This window comes from Ictalurus punctatus, chromosome 12, assembly GCF_001660625.3.
Source record: "Ictalurus punctatus breed USDA103 chromosome 12, Coco_2.0, whole genome shotgun sequence".
Taxonomy (NCBI): domain Eukaryota; kingdom Metazoa; phylum Chordata; class Actinopteri; order Siluriformes; family Ictaluridae; genus Ictalurus; species Ictalurus punctatus.
The window spans coordinates 22,506,472-22,530,398 of record NC_030427.2 but is presented as its reverse complement, the minus strand read 5'-3'; the positions used below and the strand labels follow the sequence as shown (position 1 = coordinate 22,530,398).

The following is a 23,927-nucleotide window of genomic DNA, read 5'->3' as shown; positions in this document are numbered from 1 at the left end:
GACCACTTATGGGTGGGATGGTCAGGTGTCCACATACATTTGACCATATAGTGTATGTTTAGTAAATTAGGAATTCTAAGCTTCCACCTCTCTCTGGGAAAGTAAACAAAAACAAATAAATGCAAATCTATAAAAGACACATGGGGACTTTTATTTTTTAAGTGAGGACTTTAATTTTTTTAGACTTCCGTAAAATCGCCTGAATATAATCAACGGTCGAAATATAACAGCACTGTAAAATAAAAACATTTACATTTCCAGTCTCAAAAAAAGCACTTTCAATTAGTTATTGATTTACTTAAAGTTAGTTATTTGAAGCAAATTTCGTATCGGTTTTATTTTTGCGTGGTGATTTATCTGGCATTAATGAGACGTATTACAGGAGGCCTGATCCTGAATCTGAAAACGCGGAATCCCTAGTCACTACGTAGTGCACAAAATACAGTATGAAATGACTCTTTACACCCTACAAAGGGCACTTCATGTCAGTTAGGACGCTGTTGATGAGGTTCGGTTTTTTCATCGTTCCTGTAGCAGCATTTTATTTCGGTTTAGAATAAAAATGGCCGGATTTCCAGGAGTGTCTGCGTTATTTGAGAACCCAAACGAGGTGTTTCTGGATGTGTCAAAACTGCTGCTGACTTACGCGGACAATATTCTCAGGTAAAAGTCCCTGCAGGATTAATTATAAACAGCTCTACCTGCTTTAGAGATGTGTTAAATTAGCGTGATCAAGCTAGACAGCTGTGCAATAACTGCTCCGTCATCTTCCTGAATGTAAATAATGGCCGAGTCCCAAACTGCTTTGATTTGGACAGTGCACTGTATAGGGTGTATAGAGTGTATTGGGTGTATAGGGTCTATATACCCTGTGCAGAGTGTATGGAGTGTGCAGGGTGTATAGTGTATATAGAGTAAATGGTCTACACTTTTATCCAAAGCGCTTTACACTGTGTCTCATTCACCCATTCACACACAAACTCACACAACAATTGTAGCAGAGCTGCCATGCAAGGCGCGAACTTGCCATCGGGAGCAACTTGGGGTACAGTGTCTTGCCCAAGAACACCTCGGTGTGTGGAGTCATGTGGGCCGCCAACCCTACGATTAGTGGACCACCCGCTCTACCACCTGAGCCAGTCGCCCTAGCCACTCTATATATCCTATACATTTAGAGTGTATGGGGTGTATAGAGGATATGGGTTTATCGGGTATATAGAGTGTATGAGTGTATAGGGTGTATGGAGTATATGGGTGTGTAGGGTATATAGGGTGTATAGAGAGTATGGAGTATATAGAGTATATGGGTGTGTAGGGTATACAGAGGGTGTATAGAGTGTGTATGAGTGTATAGGGTGTATAGAGAGTATATAGGGTGTATAGAGTGTGTATGAGTGTATAGGGTGTATAGAGAGTATATGGGGTGTATAGGGTATATTGAGTGTGTATGGGTGTATGAGTCTATAGGGTGTATGGAGTATATAGAGTATATAGGGGTGTATGGAGTATATGGGTGTGTAGGGTATATACAGTGTATAGATGTTTGGGGTGTGTAGGGTATATAGAGTATAGGGTATATGGAGTATATAGGGTGTATGAGTGTATAGAGTATATTGGGGTATGGGTATATGGGGTGTATAGAGTGTGTATGGGTGTATTGAGAGTATATAGGGTATATGGAGTGTATAGGGTATATTGAGTGTGTATGAGTGTATAGGGTGTATGGAGTATATAGAGTATATAGGTGTGTAGGGTATATAGAGTGTGTATGGGTGTATAGGGTATATACAGTGTATAGGTGTATGGGGTGTGTAGGGTATATATAGTGTATAGGGTATATGGAGTATATAGGGTGTATGTGTGTATAGAGTATATTGGGGTATGGTTATATGGGGTGTGTAGGGTATATGGGGGCATATGGGGTGTATAGGGTATATAGAGTGTGTATGGGTGTATAGGGTGTATAGGGTGTATGGAGTACATAGAGTATATGGGGGTGTATGGAGTATGTGGGGTGCATAGGGTATATGGGGTGTGTAGGGTATATAGAGTGTGTATGGGTGTATAGGGTATATACAGTGTGTAGGGTATATGGAGTATATAGGGTGTATGAGTGTATAGAGTATAGTGGGGTATGGGTATATGGGGTGTATAGGGTATATGGGGTATATAGAGTGTGTATGAGTGTATAGGGTGTATAGAGAGTATGTAGAGTATGGGGGTGTGTAGGGTGTATGGGGTGTATGGGTGTATAGGGTATATGGGGTATATAGAGTGTGTATGAGTGTATAGGGTGTATGTAGAGTATATGGGGGTGTATGGGTGTATAGGGTATATGGGGTGTGTAGGGTATATAGAGTGTGTATGGGTGTATAGGGTATATACAGTGTATAGGTGTGTAGGGTATATGGAGTATATAGGGTGTATGCGTGTATAGAGTATAGTGGGGTATGGGTATATGGGGTGCATAGGGTATATGGGGTATATAGAGTGTATGAGTGTATAGGGTGTATAGAGAGTATGTAGAGTATATGGGGGTGTGTAGGGTGTATGGAGTATATGGGGTATATAGAGTGTGTATGAGTGTATAGGGTGTATAGAGAGTATGTAGAGTATATGGGGGTGTATAGGGTATATGGGGTATATAGAGTGTGTTTGGGTATATAGAGTATGGATGTTTCAGGGTATAGGGTATATAGAGGGTGTATAGGTGTACAGGGTGTATGGAGTATATAGAGTACGGATGTTGGGATGTATAGGGTATATGGGGTGTATTGGGTGTATAAGTGTGTGTATAGGGCCTATAGAGTGTGTAGTGTATATAGAGTGTGTAGAGTATATAGGGGGCACATTTACATTACATCTGCCCTTTAAATAATATAGTGCCTTTATACAGGAAACAGGAAGTCATTTGGAATGCAGCTGATTTCATCACTGTTTTAATCCATGGTACACTATTTAACCAACCTTAATGCATCTAAAAGATGATCCCTTACATTCTTATAATCACTATCTGCTCTCACTGTCTGTCTGTCTGTCTGTCTCCCTTTGTCTCTCTCTCTTTCTCTCTGTCTCTGTATGTCTGTCTCTCTCTCTGTCTGCGTGTGTCTGCGTGTATCTGCGTATCATTTTCAGGAACCCAAATGAAGAGAAGTACAGGTCCATTCGTATAGGAAACCCAACCTTCTCCACTAAACTTCTTCCTGTGAAAGGAGCAGTGGAGTGCCTGTTTGAAATGGGCTTTGAGGAGGTACCTGATTCTCTTGGCTGTGTTTCATTTCTACACTGCACCTGCCCCTTTCCTACTCTACATCCTCTTCCTTGTAGTGGTTTGCGGTGTAGTGCGCAGTGGAATGGAAGCATAATCATTTGTTATCGTACCACAGTCGATTTGCCAGCGTTTACCATTTTTAATAATGAAAGAACAATAAGTCACTTTTTATTATTTATAGTGACGTTTAATGTTGTTCAATATCCAGGAACTAATTTAGTTCTTTTATCACTTACATTATTTAAACAATATAGCTGGTGTGAGAGTGCTGTTGTGCTGAAAATCGGCACGGCTGTGATTCGAAAGTTCTATCAAGAAGAAATTAATAGGGACTAACTGACATTTCAGACACGATAGGGCCAAATAGTTTGTATACTTTCGCTCTGTCAGTGAAAATAATTCCTAAAGAAGCTGTAGCTGGGTAGAAGCTTGCCTGTTGCTAGGCAACGCACAGACTGCCTGACAGCCTGTAAATGGTTTCAATGTAATGAACTGTTCGGCACTGAAATTTTCCAGTGCTGTTATACTAAATATCACCACTCTTAGGCGTTTTCTAACGACTCGTTTGAAAACGCAATTAATTTTCTCTACGTTTTGGCCTTCAAAACACTGACACGCCATTTTTGTCCAGCGAAAATGGAGCTTTTCGAAAACGAGTGGATATGTTTGAAAACCGTGTTTTCACGTTGTGGTGTGAACCGAGAAAACGGAGATATTCAAAAACATTGACGTGTTCTTAGTCACGTGACGCATTCAGCTCAAATCAAACAAGATTGAGGACGATGTTGTCCTTCAGTTGTTGTGCCTGCTGTCTAGTTTGATAGCTTTGTTAAAGATTAATGTCACTTCGTACAACATTCAGATTGCGTTTTTAAATAAACGGCTGATGGAAAGCTTCTTACATTTTTACTAGAGATGCACCGATTTGAAAAAAAATCAAATTTTTCGCGCCATCGGCAGATAGTTTAGAAACGTTCGATGATCAGGGCTGATTATATCCTGTCAATAAAAAGAGGGCGGGAAAACACATGGATTTCGTGCTGTGTGTGAAGATGATGTCTCTTGTGTGGAATGACGACAAAACTGCAGTTTGTAAGCTCTGTAATCTCTGCACTGCTAAAATTTTAAACTGGAAGTAAGCAGCAGTGAAGCGGGAGTTTCGGCTTCTAGGCAAATTTTTTTTTTGCCCGCGGTGCTCAAGCGGAATTAAAGCGCCAGTACACTGTTGAACGATTTACTGACATCTTGAGCATCAGCTGATCTCGGTAACTGATATTTTTATTTATTTAAAAAAAAACAACAACTACATTTTAAAATGACTTTAGCTGAAAATAAAAAGAATAGCTAAACCATGACTTTTACAAGACTACAGCTTCCACACACAAATCTAGTTGCAAATGTAATAAAACTATAAATAAAATAAAAATACCGGGTATCGACCCAATACTAATGCTGTGTATCGAATCAGTTGCTGTCTCTGATTACAAGCAAAGACGTCAGTCACACGCGACATAAATTTGTCGCTTTATCGTTACTTACTCATTTTAACAGAAAGTCTGAATATACTGTATATCCGGGCTTTATACCATAGTCTGTCTGAATACTCGATTCTGATTGGCTGGAAGGTGTGCGTTCGAACTGTATAATGCACAGGTAGTTCCTGTCAGTTTAATCACCGTTCCAAGTGAATGTGCTGCCTATAAACAGCTGTTACCATAGTAACATGCAGTTACAGTAGATTACAGTAGTTAAACTCACAGCTGCATCATTAGTAGCACACTCTTATCTCGTTCTAGTCTTTTTAGTCTCTCTCTCTCTCGCTCTAGTCTTTTTAGTCTCTCGCTCTAGTCTTTTTAGTCTCTCTCTCTTGCTCTAGTCTCTTTAGTCTCTCTAGTCTTTTTAGTCTCTCTCTAGTCTTTTTAGTCTCTCTCTAGTCTTTTTAGTCTCTCTCTCTCTCGCTCTAGTCTTTTTAGTCTCTCGCTCTAGTCTTTTTAGTCTCTCTCTCTCGCTCTAGTCTCTTTAGTCTCTCTAGTCTTTTTAGTCTCTCTCTCTAGTCTTTTTAGTTTCTCTCTCACTAGTCTTTTTAGTCTCTATCCCCCCCCCCCCCTCTTGCTCTCTCTCTAATAACTATTTATTATAATTAATTGAAATAAATAGAATCTTATTGCGCTACTTTATCTCTGTCTATGATTATAGAGCGAGCGGAATTGTAAATCTAACGATTCAGATATAAAATAACCAACAAACATTAACCGTTATTTTTATCCTTTCAGTCACATTTTGCACACATCAGTGACCGCTTTAACTTGTCAATACAGGCAAGTGACCACAGTGTAAGCGGGATAATCCACGACTAGGTGTGCTTTACGCTATTTTAATGCACTCCGGTTCTTTGCCTCCACGTTTAACGGCCATCCTACCGTGGATTATCCCTTACTTACAGTACATTATGAATTAAAAGCACTATTGGGATCTGTATTTGACTTGTCTGTTTGTGCCCTTTCAGGCTGAGACCCACTTGGTGTTCCCGAGGTCAGCGTCTGTAGATCAGCTGAGACGAGTGCGAGAGATGATAGCTGTTGAGAGAGACCAGAGACTAGGAGCAGACCAACACGCATCATGCTCAAGCACTTCTACCTCCATTTCCTCTCCTGCTCCGAGTCCTACAGTGGCATCGGAGCCTCAGCGCCCTATAGACCCGCCCCCATCTGTGGTAAGAGTCCAGTCGTTCGTTTGTGTGTACAAGCATCTAGTTGACTTTTTCCTCCATGCTCATGCACACCTTTTCCCCCGTAGTCAACAATAACAGTGAAAATAACTCAGCCGACCTATCTACCTTTCTCTATGTTTTCTGTTTTAAGCTTGATCTATTTAACTAAGGCAAATAGCTAGAGCTAGATCTAGCACACACACACACATATCAGAGTATCCTTTATTTATGTCTTCTTTTGTGTTGCAGTTAGGTAGCAAGTCCTTCCTTGGGACTCTGCAATCAAATTTTCAGCACTTGATTGTGTACGAGAATCCTGAACTTCAGCAGAAAGCGTTGAGCTGTTTACCACATGAGCAGCTCTGCTCCAGAGCTAAAGATCGACTGTGCAAGGCCAGAGAAGCAGACCCTGGTAAGAGTTCTGTACTGTACTCTATACTGTACTTACGGGATCAATACTGTTACAGTTTACTGCGCTCATGAAGTACGGATATTAAAGTAGTAATCAAATACAAACAAATAAATATGTAAAAAAAAAAAAGTAGTACATGCAAGACTTGCGTTCAGAATATAATAGCTCATGTTTAGCTCATGTTAAAATGACCAACGATGCTCAATGCCCAAAGCTGATTATTTTCCAATGAGAGCACACCAGAAATGTTTTTTTTTTTTTCTTTTCTCCCCCCCCCCCCCCTTCTTATTTTTTTCCCCTTCTTCTACCACAGCATGTTGCCAAGATTAATAATGTTTAATTTATTAATGAACAACTGGTGCAAACATTCACTGATGCTCAAGAGGGCAACACGATACATTATGAGCCATGGGGGTGTAAACTTTTGAACAGGACGATCGGTGTAAATTATTTTTTTTTTTGTTGTTTAAAGGTCTTGTTTGTCTTTCTTTTAGTACTTTTAGTAGTCTTTCTTGAGCATCAGTTAATTGTTTGAACATTATGTTATAGTTATGTATGAGTTCCTCAGCTGTACTCAGTGTGTAAAGATGGATCTCAACATCATATAGTCGCTGCTGGAAAGGGGTCAGATATGCAGAAGATGCTGGAAAAGTAAAGAATGTGCAGGACCTGGTTGATTTTTCTGAAGAACAGTGGGCAGTTTAACTGCTCAGGACAAACAAATGATTCATGAACAACTATCACAAAACATAAACACAGTCGTTGATCATCCAGGTAACGACACACGGGATTAATAATCAAGCGTATGTAAACTTTGGAACTGGTTCATTTGTGTAAATTCAGTTATTACTGTGTCTTGTGGACTAGATGTAAACACCTGTTATGTGAAATATTTTATTCAGGGCAGAAATAAATAAAAAACTAAATGCAATGTTTATGATGCCTCTTTTATTTAAAAAAAAAATTATTAACATTTTGCAGATTCTGCAAGGGGTATGTAAATTTATGAGCACAACTGTAGATGAGATCAAACACTTTTATTCATCCCAGAGGGAAATTCACATATTACAGCAGCACAGAGAGTTAGAAAGCATACTAAAAGTAATTTTAACACTAGAAATGAAATAAAATGAAAATAGAATGGAGTGCCAGAGTGTGATGTGGTAGAGCACTGGAGCGTAAACGTTGTAACAGGAGACTTGAGTGGAATTAAAATGGACAGCCATCATAAGCGGTCTGAGCTTGAGAAAAGCTTATCCAGCGATGAGTAATGCATGACATATATTCTGCATTTCACAACTCCTTTATTTTTGTCCCGACACAGATATTTGGTTCCTCTGCTCTATTGCCTATATAGTGTCTGTATAGTCTGAATTGTGCCTGTTCTGCTGAAACGTCCGTTTTGTGTATATTCCTAATGTGCTATGTGTAGTCCTTTTCAGTATGAACTCCACCGAACGCAGAAGTTTCTGATTTCTAATGCCTGATTTTGTAAAGCATAAAAATCTCTAGCAGTGAATCATCTTGTTCCTACGTTTAGAGTGTAGTCTTGCTGAGGAGGATATGCTGGTGCTGGAGCTGTTACAGTGGTTTAAGCAGGATTTCTTCACCTGGGTGGACAGCCTACCATGCAGCCGGTGCGGGGGTCGCACGCACTCCTCCGGTTCCCTCCCACCCTCTACAGACGACCTACGCTGGGATGCTGGTCGTGTAGAGAACCACTACTGCGACGCCTGCAACCTCACCACCAGATTCCCAAGGTACTGAAGCTTGTTTATCAGAAATACACTCTGCATCTTTTTCATTTATGATAAGGTATATTCCTATCCAGATGTTCTGCAGATTTAAGTGGAAAGTCAGCAAGCAATGGTCTCCATTACCTTTTGTTGTTCTGTAGAGGGTGTCAAAATGTTTAGAATTGCAGAGTGTTATTAAGTGTCACAGTATTGGATGTTTTCTTCCAATAATGCACTTTGGCGGTTTATATTTGAACAAAACATAATATTTTGAGAAATGTTTTGCTATTTATTTAGGCTAATTTTTAACCTGCCTGCAAAGATCACGTTGGGTAAGGAGCCGGTTTAACAAACACAGAAGTAAAAGCAGTCCGTGTGCGTAAAGATGTCTAAAACCTTGTTAACTGACTGACCTAAAGCCTAATGAGATCAGTTTGATACCAGATACTCGCTCTCAAAAATGTCCGCAGTGCTCTTGTTCGGTCACGTCGTCAAAACCGATAAGATTGCTCACACAGTCTATAGAGACGACGGCGAAAATGTTTAAACGATTTAATAAAAAGACATTCAAAAATTCAAAAGGAAGTTAAGCGAAAAAAAACTTGGGCTGTAGAGGCCGAGCTGGATTTTACCGATAACGAAGTTGGGCCGTACCTGACGATGAGCGATAGATCAACTGATGGTTTTTAAAACTGATACTGAATGAAAATTCAAACACTGAAAGTAAAATATTGCTTTATCACAGAAATAAACAGTACTGATTGTACCATGAAAATGTACTGTACTTTAAAATAAATAAATAAATATTAGAGATGCACCGATGCAAAAGGCTATTATATGCTGTCAATCAAAAGAGGGCGGGAAAACACAAAACTGCAGTTTGTAAGCTCTGTAATCTCTGCACTGCTAAAATTTTACACCAGACGCTGCAGCAGTGAAGTGCGAGTTTCGGCGGCGAGTCTAATTATTTTCTTTTCTTTATTTATTTATTGCCGAGCTGCTCGCGCTGAATTAAAGCGCCAGTACACCAATGAACGATTTAAATGAAGATGAGTTGACAAGTATATATTGCACGGAAATGTATATTTGTAGAGTAGTGTATTTCATATGCAGTTAATGTTAATATATAAATAAGTTGATATTATATATTATCAGTTTGATGTCAGTGATGAAGTAGAAATACTTTTGTTTGAGGTGAGTGAATGTGAAGCCGAACAGAAAGTTTTTTAGAATTCGGTCAATGTTAATATGAATAATAACATTCAATAAGTTAATAAATCTTACTTTAATCTTCAGAATTTAGTTCATGTGTTAATGTTAGAGTAATGTGTTTTCTGTTTATGAGACCAGTTACTGTGAAAAAAAACTTGTTGAAATGGAGAGAATAAAGTTTTTATTTGCGTTTCCTTCAGAATTGTGGAATTAATTATTATTCATTTAAAAGAAGGTATTAAAAGGTAGAACTATCGGTATCGGCCGATATCACTGAATAATGGGTTATTGGTATCGGCTCAGAAATGTAGTATCTGTAAAAAGCTTTGAGAGATGCATATGAGACGCTGTAGCAATGTGAACGGAAAGAAAAGAAAGCCTGTAGTTTTCCAGGCCAGCACACACCACTTTTTGACATACTATGTGATATGGGACATAGCACTAGTATTTGGTTCCCTTTACTATATATAGAATGAAAAGTCTAGGGGGTGGAGTCAGACCTGATCCTCGGCAGTGCCTGGGTGGAGTCGTACTCGGTGCGTTTCCGGCTGAATTAGCATGCGTTTTCTGTTCCGTGTGGTACCACGTCTCATGGGTTACGCTTGGGTTTATAGGAGTAGTTGGATCAGGTCCAGTTCTAGCCCTTGGACTTTTGGTTCTGCAGTGAGCGTTATCTCAGTTTCGCTGTTTCTGTTTAGATACAATAACCCGGAGAAACTGCTGGAGACCAGGAGGGGGCGCTGTGGAGAATGGGCCAACTGCTTCACTCTGTGCTGCAGAGCGTTGGGGCTGGAGGCCAGGTACATCTGGGACTCGACAGGTATGCTGAACACCTTTCTGGTCTCTCTCAGCCATTAGCACACAAACATGTTGCTTTCATTCAACTTCTTTCCAGACTTATTGACGTCGCGCTCGTGTATGTAGCGTGTATAATTTATTGCTGTGTGTTTTTAGATCACGTGTGGACGGAGGTGTACTCTCAGTCTCAGCGGCGCTGGCTGCACTGTGATCCCTGCGAAAACGCATGCGACACACCTCTGCTCTACGAGATGGGCTGGGGCAAGAAGCTTTCCTACATCTTCGCTTTCTCAAAAGATCAGGTACAAACATCTCGTCGGTCCTCCAAATCTTACTGCAATACGATAAAACGCTAGGAACGATCATGTAACCCAGGAAGTGCAACTTACGAAACAATCCCCTTATGGTTTTCATTTCCGGGATCCGTATTAGGAACGGGCATTAATGTGACACAAACATCATGCGACCAACATAAACACGGATGTATCTCTAAAGCGTAATCCGTATACAGTCGGGTTCATAAGTATTTGGACGGCGACAATTTTTGTGGTTTTGCCATTAAGATGTGATTGAAATGTAGACTTTCAGCTTTAATTCAAAGGGGTTTAACAAAACTATCGCGTTAGCCATTAAGGAATTACAGCCGTGTTTTTATTTATTATTTTTTTATACAGGCTCAAAAGTAATTGGATAATTGACTAATAAGCAGTTTGATGGCCAGGTGTGGCTTGTTTCCACATTATGACAGATTAAGGAGACAAAAGGTTTGGAGTTGATTCCAAGTGTTGAAATTTGCATTTACTAGCTGTTCATGCGAACTCTGAATATATGGTCCAAAAAGGTGTCGATGGAAGTGAAGGAGGGCGTCATTAGGCTGCAAAAACAAAACAGACCTAAGTGAGAGAGGAGTGGAAAAATCATCAATTTGTTACGTTCTTAAAAATAAAGGAATGCACTAGCGAGCTCCGCAAACAACAAAAGGCCTGGAAGACAATAAAGTGGAAAAACCCCTTCACAACATCTAGCCAAGTCAAGAACACTCTGGTGGAGGAAGGCGTATATCCTCGTCACAGTCTACAATTAAGAGTGTTTGGTGATGTCCATGGGTTCCAGACTGCAGGCAGTCATTGACTGCAAAGGATTTGCATCCAAGTATTAAAAATAATCCTAATATTTATGATTGTCGATTAGGCTGTAATAAGCTGTCCTAAATGGTTAACGCAATATGCTGAAAGACTTGATTTGCTTCATTTCAAATCTACTACAACGTTCGAGGCAAAATTATAAAAATTGTCGCTTTCACGTATGGATCTGACTTTGATTTTAAACTTTGGAAATAGAAAAAAAAAAACCCCACCCCTGTGGTCAGTTATGAAAAACCGTTATAATAGTGAATAATTATATTGTATCGTTATTTGTGTATAATTGAAATCTCCACGTGGTGTACGATTGCAGGTGGTTGATGTAACATGGCGCTACTCCTGTAAGCATCAGGAAGTTCTTTCCAGACGTACACAGGTGCAGGAAACATGGCTGCTACACACTATCAATGGACTTAATGCTGTGGTAAGTAACGCCCGGCCAGATTCAAGTAAGCAGTGTTCACTAAATGTTTAACAATGTATTTGCATTAGGTGAGATTAGTCTTTTCTTCCCTCCCCAAGATTATGTTTTTAACATTTTATGTAAGTTCAACATTCAAGTGATTCCCGCCCATGTTCACGAAGCTCCGCCCCCAGGTGGCCCATAGTGTAAAGTGTGTATAAAATGACCGACAGGAGGCGCATCCAAATACCAACAAGCTTTCGGACCGGAAGTGAGTTTTCCAATCAGGTTTTCTGAACAAATTAATATACCTTTGCCAACACCATGGCTTAATGCCATGCGCAGGGGTTTAAAAAAATATTTAAAATTTTTAATCGTGTTATACATATCTTCCAGGTTATTTGTACAACAACTACTGCACCTTCTTTAAAAATAAATGTAATATACAGCTGATTGTAATTATTTGTGGTGTTGCTTTAAAAGATGGCAAATATTTTTAAATAATGACGCACTCATATAATAATAATAATAATAATAATAATAATAATAATAATAATAATAATAATAATGATGATAATGATAATGATAATGATAATAATAATGATAATAATAATAATGTGATCTGTTTTATTATCTTTATTGTAGAATTATACACACAGTGTATAATTAGTATACGAGTTACTATTTTTAAGAGGTTTATAGCAGCAGCAACAAACTGATGTTTTTAGCAATTTATTAATGCCGTCTTATACCGCTGTCGAATGCTCGATTCTGATTGGTCAGAAGGTGTCGGTTCATTTTCTATAACAGCAGCTGTATGGTAATTCGATTCGCCGGTGCACTCGCTCGAGTACGTTTCTGTAGTGACAGTTTAAACCTAGTTCACACTGCACCAACAGAGGCCGAGCAACGGCGACAGACAGGTTTGTTGGGTTTTGTCAGCTCAGCGTGTTAACCCTGTCTGCGTCTGTTAACGTTGAACGCCGTTTGTTTTCACCGACTGAACATGTTTGTCGGCTGTGGAATGTCCAAGCAGTGTGGTATGACTGACTGATTGATTTATTTATTTTTCTTTTCCAACAAACTCTGACGTAATCTGACCTGGGTGCGACCGTTGCCATGACAATGAGGCAAGCATCCCTGAAAACTTCATAGAAGCGAAAACCCATGCACAAGGTGTTAAGCGTGTTAAATCATTGTTGTGGGTAAAATGCTAGATTTCTGGATGAATCTGAAAGAAGAGGATAAATTACGTATTGATGTGTTTTATTTAAATAACATTTTTTTATTTTGACCCCCAGTAAGGAGTATCTACTCTCTGTTTGTTTGTTTGTTTGTTTGTTTGTTTGTTTGTTTGTTTGTTTTGGTTTTAATCGGGATCATCCGCTAACCATATGCCGTTTTTTCTGTATTCTTTTTCACAATGTAAAAAGTGAAACAGAAATCGCAACAAATGTTTGTTGCTTACGTTTTGTGTAAAAATATCGTTCATAACGCAAGATCTAATAGCGTAAGGTCTTAGCTTACCACATAGCCTAGCATGAGAAGTTTTTCTTGGAGTTGCAAGATTTCTCAGCATAAACGTAAGTGAGCGCCCTGTCTTTCACGTTGCAGCAACTGAGGCTTCACCCACAACCTCTTTCCTCTCTCTCTTCGTCTTTTCAGGCTAAGAATGACACGTGAAGACATTAGTAGTAGTAAAATTTGGATTGTGGTCAAAGGATCGTCCGTTTTTAAAGCAGTCTGACTGTCTGTTTAAAAAAAAAAAAAAAAGTTTCTTAGTGTCTGTTGGGGCAGTGTGAACTAGGCTTTACACACACACACACTTGTATGGTGGATGCTCGACATAAACACGTATGTAATTTTCAAATCGCTGTTATTGAGAGAATGTTTTTTTTAAAAAAACACCACCACCAGCAGTAACTCTGCTTTGCATTGAGCCACATCACAGCACCCTGTTTTCAATTATTTTCCTGTATCAGCACACCCCATTGTTTTATTCCTTAAACAACAAATATGAATGCGGTATGGACCGTGTGTGCACAGAGGCAGCAGTCACTGAGTGCCGAGAGGAAGCAGGAATTGCTGGAGAGGTTGTTAGTCGAGCTGGTGGAGTTCATTTCTCCAAAGAGCCCAAAGCCAGGAGAGACGGGAGGCCGGATTTCAGGTTCTCTCGCTTGGAGGGCTGCTCGTGGAGAGACCGGTGGTGCCGCTGCTTCCAAAGAGGTGAAAGATTAATTTCTATTATTCGTTTATGCTAGTCCATCACATTCCTAACTGTCCTGCAAGTCAATGCACTTCCTATTGTGATGACAATTTGTGGTCTTTTTACTATTATTATTGTTATTATTATTTATTTTATTTTATTTTTATTTCCAGAAAGCCACAGAGTTTGTGTTTATCCCCACTGAGTCAGAGAAGGATGCAAAGACATTCCACCTACAATATAATGTGGCCAAAGACTCTTACTGTAGAGTGCACAACAACCAAGAGAAGATCCTGGGCTGGGAAAAGGGACTTTGGAAGAATGAGTCTGTGTTCAGGAAAGAAGAACAAGACTGGCAGATGGTTAGCGTGAATCTGCAGCGATTTAATGTTTTTAAAAAAATAATAATCTGCATGGTTTTTCTTTATTGCTCATTCATTAGTCATAAGGTTTGCCTGTATGTTAATTATTGTCCCTTATATTCCAGTCCCTCCAGGATTTCGTGATTGTAGAAATGAACGCAAAATCAATCAAACTTCGCAATATACAGTACTGTGCAAAGTTTTAGGCACGTGCAGAGAAATGCTGTAGAGCAGGGGTGTCCAATCTTCATTTCAACCAAGCAGAAGCCACACCCGAGTCTATTGAAAGCCAGGATCATCTGATTAAACAGGTGGAATCAGGTGTGGCTCCTGCTCGATTGGAATGAAAACCTGCACCCACACCAGCCCTTTGCGGATAAGATTGGACACCCTGATGTCCAATGAGGTAGAGTAAAGATGGCTTCAAAATAATGTAATGAAATTAAATGTTTCTAAATAGTAATAAATGAAAGTCATTATTTGGTGTGACAAAAAAAAAAAAAAAGAGTAGTCTCTGGTATAATTAGTGCAGTATTATAAGGAAATGAGCCGTACGTTTTATTGAGCATCTCGCAGAAACCGACACAGCAGCCTTAATTGTGGTGTTGTGTTTTTTTTTTTTTTTTTTTTTTTTTTTTTTTTTTTTTTTTTTTTTTTGGTCTGAAAAGTATCTCTTACCACGTAATATACTGCTTTCTTTACTGCCATACAAACTTTTTTTTTTTTTTTTCATTTTGTGCTGGAAAACTAATGTTTGGGAATCGAAAATGTTTTTGTACTGACTCGATAATGTAGAAGTCATCAAATAAAAATCTATAACAAAGTTTGTACTAAAAAAAAATAAAAATTAGGCTGCCTAAAACTTTTGCACAGTAGTGTGTGCAATGTGACATCATCACAATGTGCATTCAGCCAAAGCCCTCTTCGATTCATGCACACTGATCATGAGTACAGCTCAAATTGACCAACAGTTGTGACTGTAAATGATCAATTCAAGTAGTTTTCCAACAAAAAAAAGCAGAAAATAATTCTGCAAATTGCATCACAAGTCTCCCTATTCATTTGTGTGTGTGTGTGTGTGTGTGTGTGTGTGTGTGTGTGTGTGTGGTTGGTTGGTTTCTAGGTGTACCTCACTCGAACAGAAGGCTCTTCCTCAGGCAGGCTGTGTTGGAGGATTGTGTGTGCGCCTGTGGGGATGACGATTAAATCCGTCTCAGTCAGGGCTGTCAGTCAAACCTTCCACTCTGGTGCCGTCTGCTGGAGATTACGCTCTTCGCAATCCACCGTCGAGTTTCCCGGAGGTATAAAAAATCCTGCTGGATAGATCATTCAATACTCAAGTTGGAGTCGAGATCAGACACCCAGGTTTTTGAGTCATTGCAATAGATATGCAACTATTGTTATTACAGGTAATAATGCGGATATGCTTTATGCACGTGTAAGGAATATATAATGAGGAAAATAATCAACAACAGGGTGGTGTGATGCATGTTACCGCGTGACCTTGATTTGTTTGTCTAGAGCAGTGCATCTCGAAGTCTTTTATTCATCTTGTGCTATATACTATTGGCAATTCATCAATGATGCAATATTTCTGAACTAAAGAACACGTTATACTTTTTAGCAGTTTTTAGTTACATTTAGTGTTGCGGAACATCTATAAAATGAAGTTAGTTCCTGTTATAACATCTATAAACTGTTGCTCCATCATCTGTGTCTTTTTTTTGGGGGGGGGGGTTATCCCCTTCTCCTCTTCTCCCCTTCTCCCCTCCTTCTAGAAGTTAACTCCTATTGAGACTCTTCCATGGTGGAAAAATGGTCGACTGTGACAAAACACTGACACTGGAGACTCCTTCCATAATTATATAATATGTTAATAATAAGGAATTTGTGATCTGCCAAACAGGAAGTGTTGGGAAATGTTGGGAAATTTAAAAAAAAAAAAGATTTTTTTTTTTTTTTTTTTTTTTTTTTTTTATTTCTTCATTTTTTTTGCTTCTCTTACACGAAATTTGGATCATAACGTTGTAAGATCAGTCCAACAAATAATTTTGCAGCAAACAAATTCGCAAACATATTTGACTGCTAAATCGCCAAACAAAATGTGAGGGCATATCTTAGCAACGCTTTTATATATTGATGATGATGTATAATTAGCAGGATGAGCTGGAGTTAAGAAACAAGATATAACATCGCTTGCAACTTGGGAGGGCTACCGAAAACAGGAAGTGAGGTGATATCTTGGCAACGACCTGATGTGTTATCTTCAAATTTGGTTTATCTCCTATGGTCCCAGTGGCTTCTGGTCTTCCTCCGTCACTAAGGTACAGGCACAAGCACAGGCAAAGAAAGTGCTTGGCCCCCTTAATTACTGCTTGCAGCTACAGTTTTAAGTTCTTTCAAGCTGTGCTTGCCCATTCATGGCTTATTAACGTTTTTATACAGTTAAATGAATATTAGACCTCATAATTAGTGTCATGCATGTAGTAGGACTGTACGCCGATGTACAGCCAAGCGTACAGAGCCATATCGTCTGAGAAAAACACACACCATACTCTTAGTAATGAAACTTAAATCACGGTAAAGTTTCTGTGGTCACAAAAACTCTCTGTTCAAAAGAACGCAACGTTTTGATATCATACTGTTGTCACTGAGCTGATCTGTGTGTTTATATCTTCAAAATATGAGTAGATGGTAGTATTTACATCTGGAACTGCATCCAAATCACTGAGTCTGAAGTAAAAAAATGTTTATAAGGTAACCCGAACTCGTTAAATGTCACTTGAAGGCGCTTCTGCTCTGTGCGATATAATTTAACAGTATCACTGCTTGGTTTCGCAGATGGTAAAATGCACTCACCGACAGGCCTCACGGGGTCTGAAGAAGTGGTGGTAGAAGCGGAGCTGAGTGGAGGGGACGGAGAGGTGGCGTGGCAACATGCCCAGCTGTTCAGACAGAGTTTGAAGGACACTGAGACATCTTCGTTTGAGATTCTTGTGGAAATGGAGGATGCTTGATAAGAGTGTAGTGGCCTTGTGGCCTCGTTCTGTGGTTTGACAAGCAAACTAAAAATGTTCTGGGAAGTCAAAGTTAATGTGAGTAAAGACTTGATGTGAAAAGCACAGTCTCACTTTTCAAATGATGTTCTTTTCTTGAGAAATGTCTCAAGTGAATACAATGTCTATAAGGGATAGAACAGTGACTCTCGTATGATTCTACTCTTATTTTTTTTTTATCGTTTCTCCAAATTTGTGTTTTAATAAGGAATGCATCCATACAACTTTTTCTATTATTGATACAAATAGCTCAGCTACTTGATAAATTGATACAAACGGAGAGCTCCTCATCGCAGTACTCTGTTTTGGATCAGTACATGCCTAATGTTAATCTTTAGACCAATTGTATTTGTAATTATAGCAATTGAGACACTGTTTAAAACTTGTACTCTTGTGTATTGTAAGGAATGATGTGGAAGGTTTTATAATGCTAATTTGGCAGCAGGGTGTATGATGATGTATACCTCCAGTGTGTCAAACTTTATCGATTATTTTCTTGCTGTTTTTATTTGAGGCCAGTTAAAAAAAAAAAAAATCAGACCTCAACATTTTTGTCTTTATTTTTTTTATGGAATAATGTTTTTCAGTTACTTTATTATTCAGTTGTTTTCAATTACCTTATTAAATGAATTGTTTGCAGAGTCAGAAATATTCTTTACCGTTTAACTCTATGCAACATCATTGTGTCTCTTAATGTGTCTCTATATCAGTCTGTGTCTCTATCTGTCTGTGCCTCTCTGTCTGTCTCTGAGTATGTCTGCATGTACGAGTTGCTGGTTTACCGCTCGCCGGCGCCTCGGATTTCCTTCCTATTGGTCGTTTCGTGAGCGCCTCGCTTTCTCATCATCCTATTGGTCGGCTAGGATGTGTTCTTTCTCCTATTGGTCGGGTGGGATGTGTTCTTTCTCCGATTGGTCGGGTGAGACTCCGGGGCTCGTCTCAGCACCGCCGCTGGAGCCGGACGGAGGGACGCAACGCCAGTGTTATTGTTTCTGAATGAAGATCCAGGAAATGTGGCACTAATCCAGACAATGAGGACAAACACTCAGTGCTCTTATTTAACCTTTATTATAATATAATGTAAAGTGTTAGGCGCGCGCGCGTGAGTGTGTGTGTTTTGTATAGAGCGGGTGGTTGTTCGCCGGCATCAGGAAGGAAAGTGTGTGTGTGTGAGTGAGAGAGAGGGAGAGTTGGTGGTGTGTGTAGTGAGAGGCGCTCAGGCCTGGTGCTGTACCGCGGGTCGAGTTTAACAATAGCCGAAGTGCTCTCACTTCTCCGGGCTAAAAACCTCTCAGCTTCCATGTAATTCATCACAGCACACACACTCACACACCTCTCAGTTTGCTCCACGGCTCACATGGAAGGCAATTTAACGCCATAACTGCATTTTAAGGACATTTAAAAAAAAAAAAAAAACACTGCTCGTTTTTAACACCGTGGAAAGACACAATAGGAGAAAATGTCTAACAGTGCTGCAGGAAGCGGAGGGCTGAACTGGGTGGTGAGTAAAATGTTAAAACATATCGTTTATACGGTGTAATACATATGTTATAAACATAATATTCTGTGTCTATTATCAAGAAGCACTGCTGTACCTTTACTACATGCAGAAACGCGCGAGCTCACTGAGGGTAACTTTAGCTTAGCATCTGAGCTATGTCGCTAGTACAATTCTAAACGTCGAGTGGCTGAGAACTAATTTATAAACCGGACGGCATTATATTAGTGTTTAATTAAAATAATCATACAATAATATTTCCCTGGACATTTTAGACCCCGTTTGTTATGTTTTAATTTTAATGTATTTGTTTACTCAGATGCTAACAAAGCTAGCAGCGCTCGAGACCCCTTTTGTTTCGCCATAGCGTCCGATTTACTGTGATGGGCTTTCCTTCACACTTCTTCACTATTCCGTCTAAATGTATTCAGTTTCATTCATTTGTAAGAGCATAAATTCTGTAAAGATGCTGTCATGACTGTAGAAAGGGTCAGTGAGTGGCTGAGAGATAAAATAATGACTGAAAAAAATGAAAATGAGCACTAAATAGGGTTTTTATTTATTTATGGGAAACTCTTACGGAAACTTGGGGGTCATAACATGAATAAACTGAGCTCTAACAGACTTACAATACACTTGTTTGTTTAGTTTTGGTTCATTATTTAATCAAACGACCACCACAGATGAACACTATACAGAAATCCATACTTAAACTCCTCCAACTTCTGCTGGTGATTGACAGATGAGGTCAGTAAACTAAACCCAAGCGATGTTATGACCTTTGACCCACGTGAGCACAGCAATTGTGTTAAACAAGTTTATTCATAAGTTATTACATTGTGTTTCTACACATTTCAGCAATCATACAATCTATGAATCTCGTTCAGCAAAACGAGCGAATCTTTATTCACGTCATTTCGTTCAGTTGAGCAGAATTTAATTTTAAAAATGTCAGATTTTCAATAGCTAAATTTTCCCTAAACACGTCTGCTTACTTTACAGACTATGATCGTATCGCGAATAGTGAAAAAAATGATAATGCAGCTAGGGTGCACTGTGGCTTGGTTGGGGGTTGGGGTTCGATTCTTGCCTCCGCCTTGCGTGCAAGGACTTTGCATGATGTCCCGGTGCTTCAGGGGCTTCCTCCAGGCACTCCAGTTTCCTCCACCAGTCCAAAGACATGTGTTGTAGGCTGCTTGGCCTCTTAGTGTGTTTGTGTGATTGTGCCCTGTCCTGGGTGTCCCCCGTCTTGTTCCCTGAGTTCCCTGGGATTGGCTCCAGGTTCCCCACGACCCTGTGTAGGATAAGCGGTATGGAAAATGGATGGATGGATGATAATGCAGCCACGGACAAATTACCAGAAACAGAAATGAATCATTCACCACTCAACTGGGTCTTCTGGTCCGAGTCGTTCGTTCTTTTGACTCTGTACAGAAACAGAAACGATTAGACGGATTAAACGAGACGTTTCTATTTCCTGTACAGAGGATCTGCGCTGTAGTCTGCGCTGACCCGGAGCCCGGGTTCTCTACAGCGCAGACCCAGACCCAGGGTCTGCGCTGTAGTGAACCCGGAGCCCGGGTCTGCGCTGTAGAGAACCCGGAGCCCGGGTCTGCGCTGTAGTGAACCCGGAGCCCGGGTCTGCGCTGTAGAGAACCCGGAGCCCGGGTCTGCGCTGTAGTGAACCCGGAGCCCGGGTCTGCGCTGTAGTGAACCCGGAGCCCGGGTCTGCGCTGTAGAGAACCCGGAGCCCGGGTCTGCTCTGTAGAGAACCCGGAGCCCGGGTCTGCGCTGTAGTGAACCCGGAGCCCGGGTCTGCGCTGTAGTGAACCCGGAGCCCGGGTCTGCGCTGTAGTGAACCCGGAGCCCGGGTCTGCGCTGTAGTGAACCCGGAGCTCGGGTCTGCGCTGTAGAGAACCCGGAGCCCGGGTCTGACACTGATCAGAGTCTATACTTTCCTAAAACTCTGGATTGGTTTTCTGATCTATCCAGATTTATTTTACATCGGTAAAGCTGTGATGTCGACTTGCCCACTAACCCAGATCATGGATTTGAAGGACATCTGCAATAAAAACTTGCAGAAAACAGGGTTGGTTATAGAAAGGATGTTGAGTATCATGCGAATTGGTATTGGATTTCAGATGATACTCATTAGGATACTATATCTTCATTACTTAATTTTTTGTCAGAGTGCATATAATTGAGGTTGAAATTCAGGAATATCTGTACTTGCTGTAATTGCTGGAATTAGAGATACATTATATGGCCAAAAGTTTGTAGACAGCTTACCATCACACCCCATTCCAGGTTTAGTCCCCCTTTGCTGTTACAATGACTTCTACTCTTCTGGGAATGCTTTCCATGTGGCTGTGAGGATTTAGGTGGTAGAGCGGGTCGTCCACTCATCGTAGGGTTGGTGGTTCGAATCCCGGCCCGCATGACTCCACATGCCGAAGTGTCCTTGTGCAAGACACTGCACCCCTAGTTGCGCCTTGTATTGCAGCTCTGCTACCGAGTGTGAGAAACAGTGTAAAGATTTTTTAGAAAAAAGTGCTATATAAGTGCAGATTTACCATTTACTGATGTTAGATGAGGAGGTTTAGGATGCAGTCGGTGTTTCAGTTCATCCTAAAGGTGTTCAGTGGGGTTGAGGTCAGGGATCTGTCCAGGACACTCAAGTTCTTCTAGTCCAAACTTCACTAAGCATATCTTCATGGAGCTCGCTTTGTGCACAGGGACATCGTCATGCTGGAACAAGTTTGCGCTTCTTAGTTCTAGTGAAGGGAAATTCTAATTGTACAGCAAATAAATCTTATAAAATGATGTGCTTCCAACTATGTGGCAACCACATATGGCTGTGATGGTCAGGTGTCCACCTACGTTTGTGCATACAGTATATAATAACCAAGATATGCCTGTATGCCTATGAATGTTTTCCATAGAGTTAAAAAAAATTTTTGTCAAGAACCGTTCTACATATTGGATACATATTAGAAATCTAGACACAAGCAGGACACCAGTTCCAGGGCTCCTGTTTCGACCCTGAGGTTCTTGTGCCTGTTCTTCCTGTGTCTGCATTTGTTTCCTCCAGGTTCTCTGGTTTCCTCCCAAAAACATGCCGGTAGGTGTGAATGAGTGTAAATGTGATGGACTGGCATCCTATTTAAGGGGCATTCCCGCCTCATTCCCAGTGTTGCTCCGGATTCACTGGGACCCTGACCAGGAGCAGTTACTGAAGAATGAATGAAATAAACAAACAAATAAATAAATGCACATCTGGATATGATCCCACTGTAAGAGCAACTCCTACAGGTTCAACATACAACACGATTTCTAAACGACAACAAAATAAATTGCGATCTATAAAAAAAAAAAAAGCTTTTAGGGGAAAAAGTTGAAGATATGTTCAAGCAGCTCTTTTGTGTTACACATGTAGCAGGATACACCGGTGATGTTTTTGGAATTTGGTGGAGGGGTTGGGACTGGCTGGTTGGCATGTCGTTTCCTCTAATCGACCACAGAAATCTCTGATGTTCTCGCAAAGTCTGTCGTCCGATTTCATCAGTAAGTCGTGGAAGCATGTCTAATACTGTGCTAATCTTAACAACAGACCCTTTTTGATAAGAACAATGGCACCAAGAGAGAGGAGGCGAACGGCGAAGGCGGGAAGAGCGAGCTGCCCAGGAAAGAGAGCTCCAAGAAGATGTCTGTGGAGCGTGTGTACCAGAAGAAAACGCAGCTGGAGCACATCCTTCTCCGCCCAGACACCTACATCGGCTCAGTGGAGCCTGTCACTCAGGTGAGGCCCAGCTCTATAGCGACTGTGACGGATGACCGGAGACGTTCTCCGATCCTAAAACAGTTAAAGTCTGAACACACTGTACTGATTGTAACATGGTGCAAACTAAGTGAGATCAGTGTGCACTCATTTCAATCTGTACTTCTTATTTCCAGCAAATGTGGGTTTTCGACGATGAGATCGGAATGAACTTGCGAGAGATCACTTACGTGCCTGGACTGTATAAAATCTTTGATGAAATTCTTGGTAAGTTGATGCTCCGGTACACTTTTCAATTGCACACATGTCAGGGTTGTGCCTCTGGAGTGGAACTGATTGCATCGATACCATACCATTATTTATTTTAATTGTCTACGAGTTCATATTATTTAGATACTGATATATAACTAAGTAATCTGCTTAGTAGGACTCAATCAGAGACGTCACGGAGCGTGTTATTTAGCTCCGTTTATGTTTCCGCAGTTTATATAGAGTGACTACGAAAACGCGCACACGTTCTTTATAACGTTAGCTAGATTTGAAATGAAGTGCATTAGCAAGCCACGTTAGTCACCTTGGAGGACCTCGAGTAAGGTTTCTGTATGGGAGAGCTGTAAATAAAATGCTTTCGTTTTTTTTTTTTTTTTTTTTTTTTTTTTTTTTACTTCGGTCCCTGCAGGATTTTGCAAAATTGAACGCCAAATCAAGCAAACGCCATAATATTCGCAGGAGCTTGCAGGTTTTTCAAAATCAGTGCAGATTTTCCACAGGTTTGGGCCGTGTCATGTGATGTCATCACAACGCTCGTTCAGTCGAAGCCACACGATTGCAATTTCACGAATTCAAGTAGTTTTCTGAGAGAGAAAAACACACAAAACAAAAACACCGCAAGTTGTATTGCAAATTTTGAAGAAAAAAAAAAAGCATTTTGGGGAAAAATACCCCTCCCTGAAATCCTGTACAGACTGATTATTTTCACTGCGTTGTAATCCCTCGTTGTAAACGACCGATAGTGTCTGATCATCAAGAACAACATCCTGGATAAGAGCTGTTTGCTGCTAACAGTGAACTCTTCACTCTGAGTTTGTTTTGTGCTTTATTTTGTGGAAGACTACTTGCAGAAACGGTCTTTCACAGTGATGTTTGTTGGTACACGAGACCTTTTAGCTGTGCCCACGTTCGATGCACGTGAATCGAAGAGGCTCGTCACGGCCCGAATCTGCAGACAATCTGCTGTAATTTGTAAAAATCGCAAGCTCCTCCCAATATTATGGCGTCTGCTTGATTTTGCCTTCATTTCTGCCATGGCAAAAATCCTGGAGGGAGCGATTATAGGAAGACGC

At 40.4% G+C, this 23,927-nt stretch overlaps 2 protein-coding genes across 6 annotated transcripts in view; both read left to right on the top strand.

Moving 5' to 3' along the window:
* Positions 1 to 459: 459 nt before the first annotated feature.
* Positions 460 to 17,947, top strand: ngly1 (N-glycanase 1). 4 transcript variants are annotated; one of them, XR_006983300.2, is made up of 13 exons: positions 460 to 663; positions 3,136 to 3,250; positions 5,778 to 5,984; positions 6,231 to 6,393; positions 7,934 to 8,153; positions 10,040 to 10,161; positions 10,296 to 10,441; positions 11,595 to 11,705; positions 13,731 to 13,910; positions 14,064 to 14,252; positions 15,376 to 15,553; positions 16,413 to 16,576; positions 17,094 to 17,233. XR_006983300.2 is itself a non-coding variant. In XM_017481513.3 (12 exons), the coding sequence occupies exons 1-12, from the start codon at positions 563 to 565 to the stop codon at positions 17,267 to 17,269; spliced, it is 1,908 nt and encodes a 635-aa protein (XP_017337002.1). In that variant the 5' UTR covers positions 464 to 562; the 3' UTR covers positions 17,270 to 17,947. The 4 variants fall into 4 exon arrangements, 2 of the variants coding, with proteins under 2 accessions (XP_017337002.1, XP_017337003.1); XR_001814149.3 differs by having other exon boundaries at positions 16,410 to 16,576; XM_017481513.3 differs by lacking the exon at positions 16,413 to 16,576 and having other exon boundaries at positions 464 to 663; positions 17,094 to 17,947.
* A 290-nt stretch (positions 17,948 to 18,237) lies between these two features.
* The window catches only part of top2b (DNA topoisomerase II beta), a 31,372-nt gene continuing 25,682 nt past the window's right edge, over positions 18,238 to 23,927 (top strand). The window contains exons 1-3 of one of the 2 annotated variants that reach the window (XM_017481512.3): positions 18,238 to 18,809; positions 22,432 to 22,605; positions 22,761 to 22,851. In XM_017481512.3, coding sequence (XP_017337001.1) covers positions 18,768 to 18,809; positions 22,432 to 22,605; positions 22,761 to 22,851 — 307 coding nt within the window. In that variant the 5' untranslated portion in view covers positions 18,238 to 18,767. Of the gene's footprint in view, positions 18,810 to 22,416; positions 22,606 to 22,760; positions 22,852 to 23,927 lie in introns of both variants that reach the window. The other variant, XM_017481511.3, reaches the window with a different exon arrangement.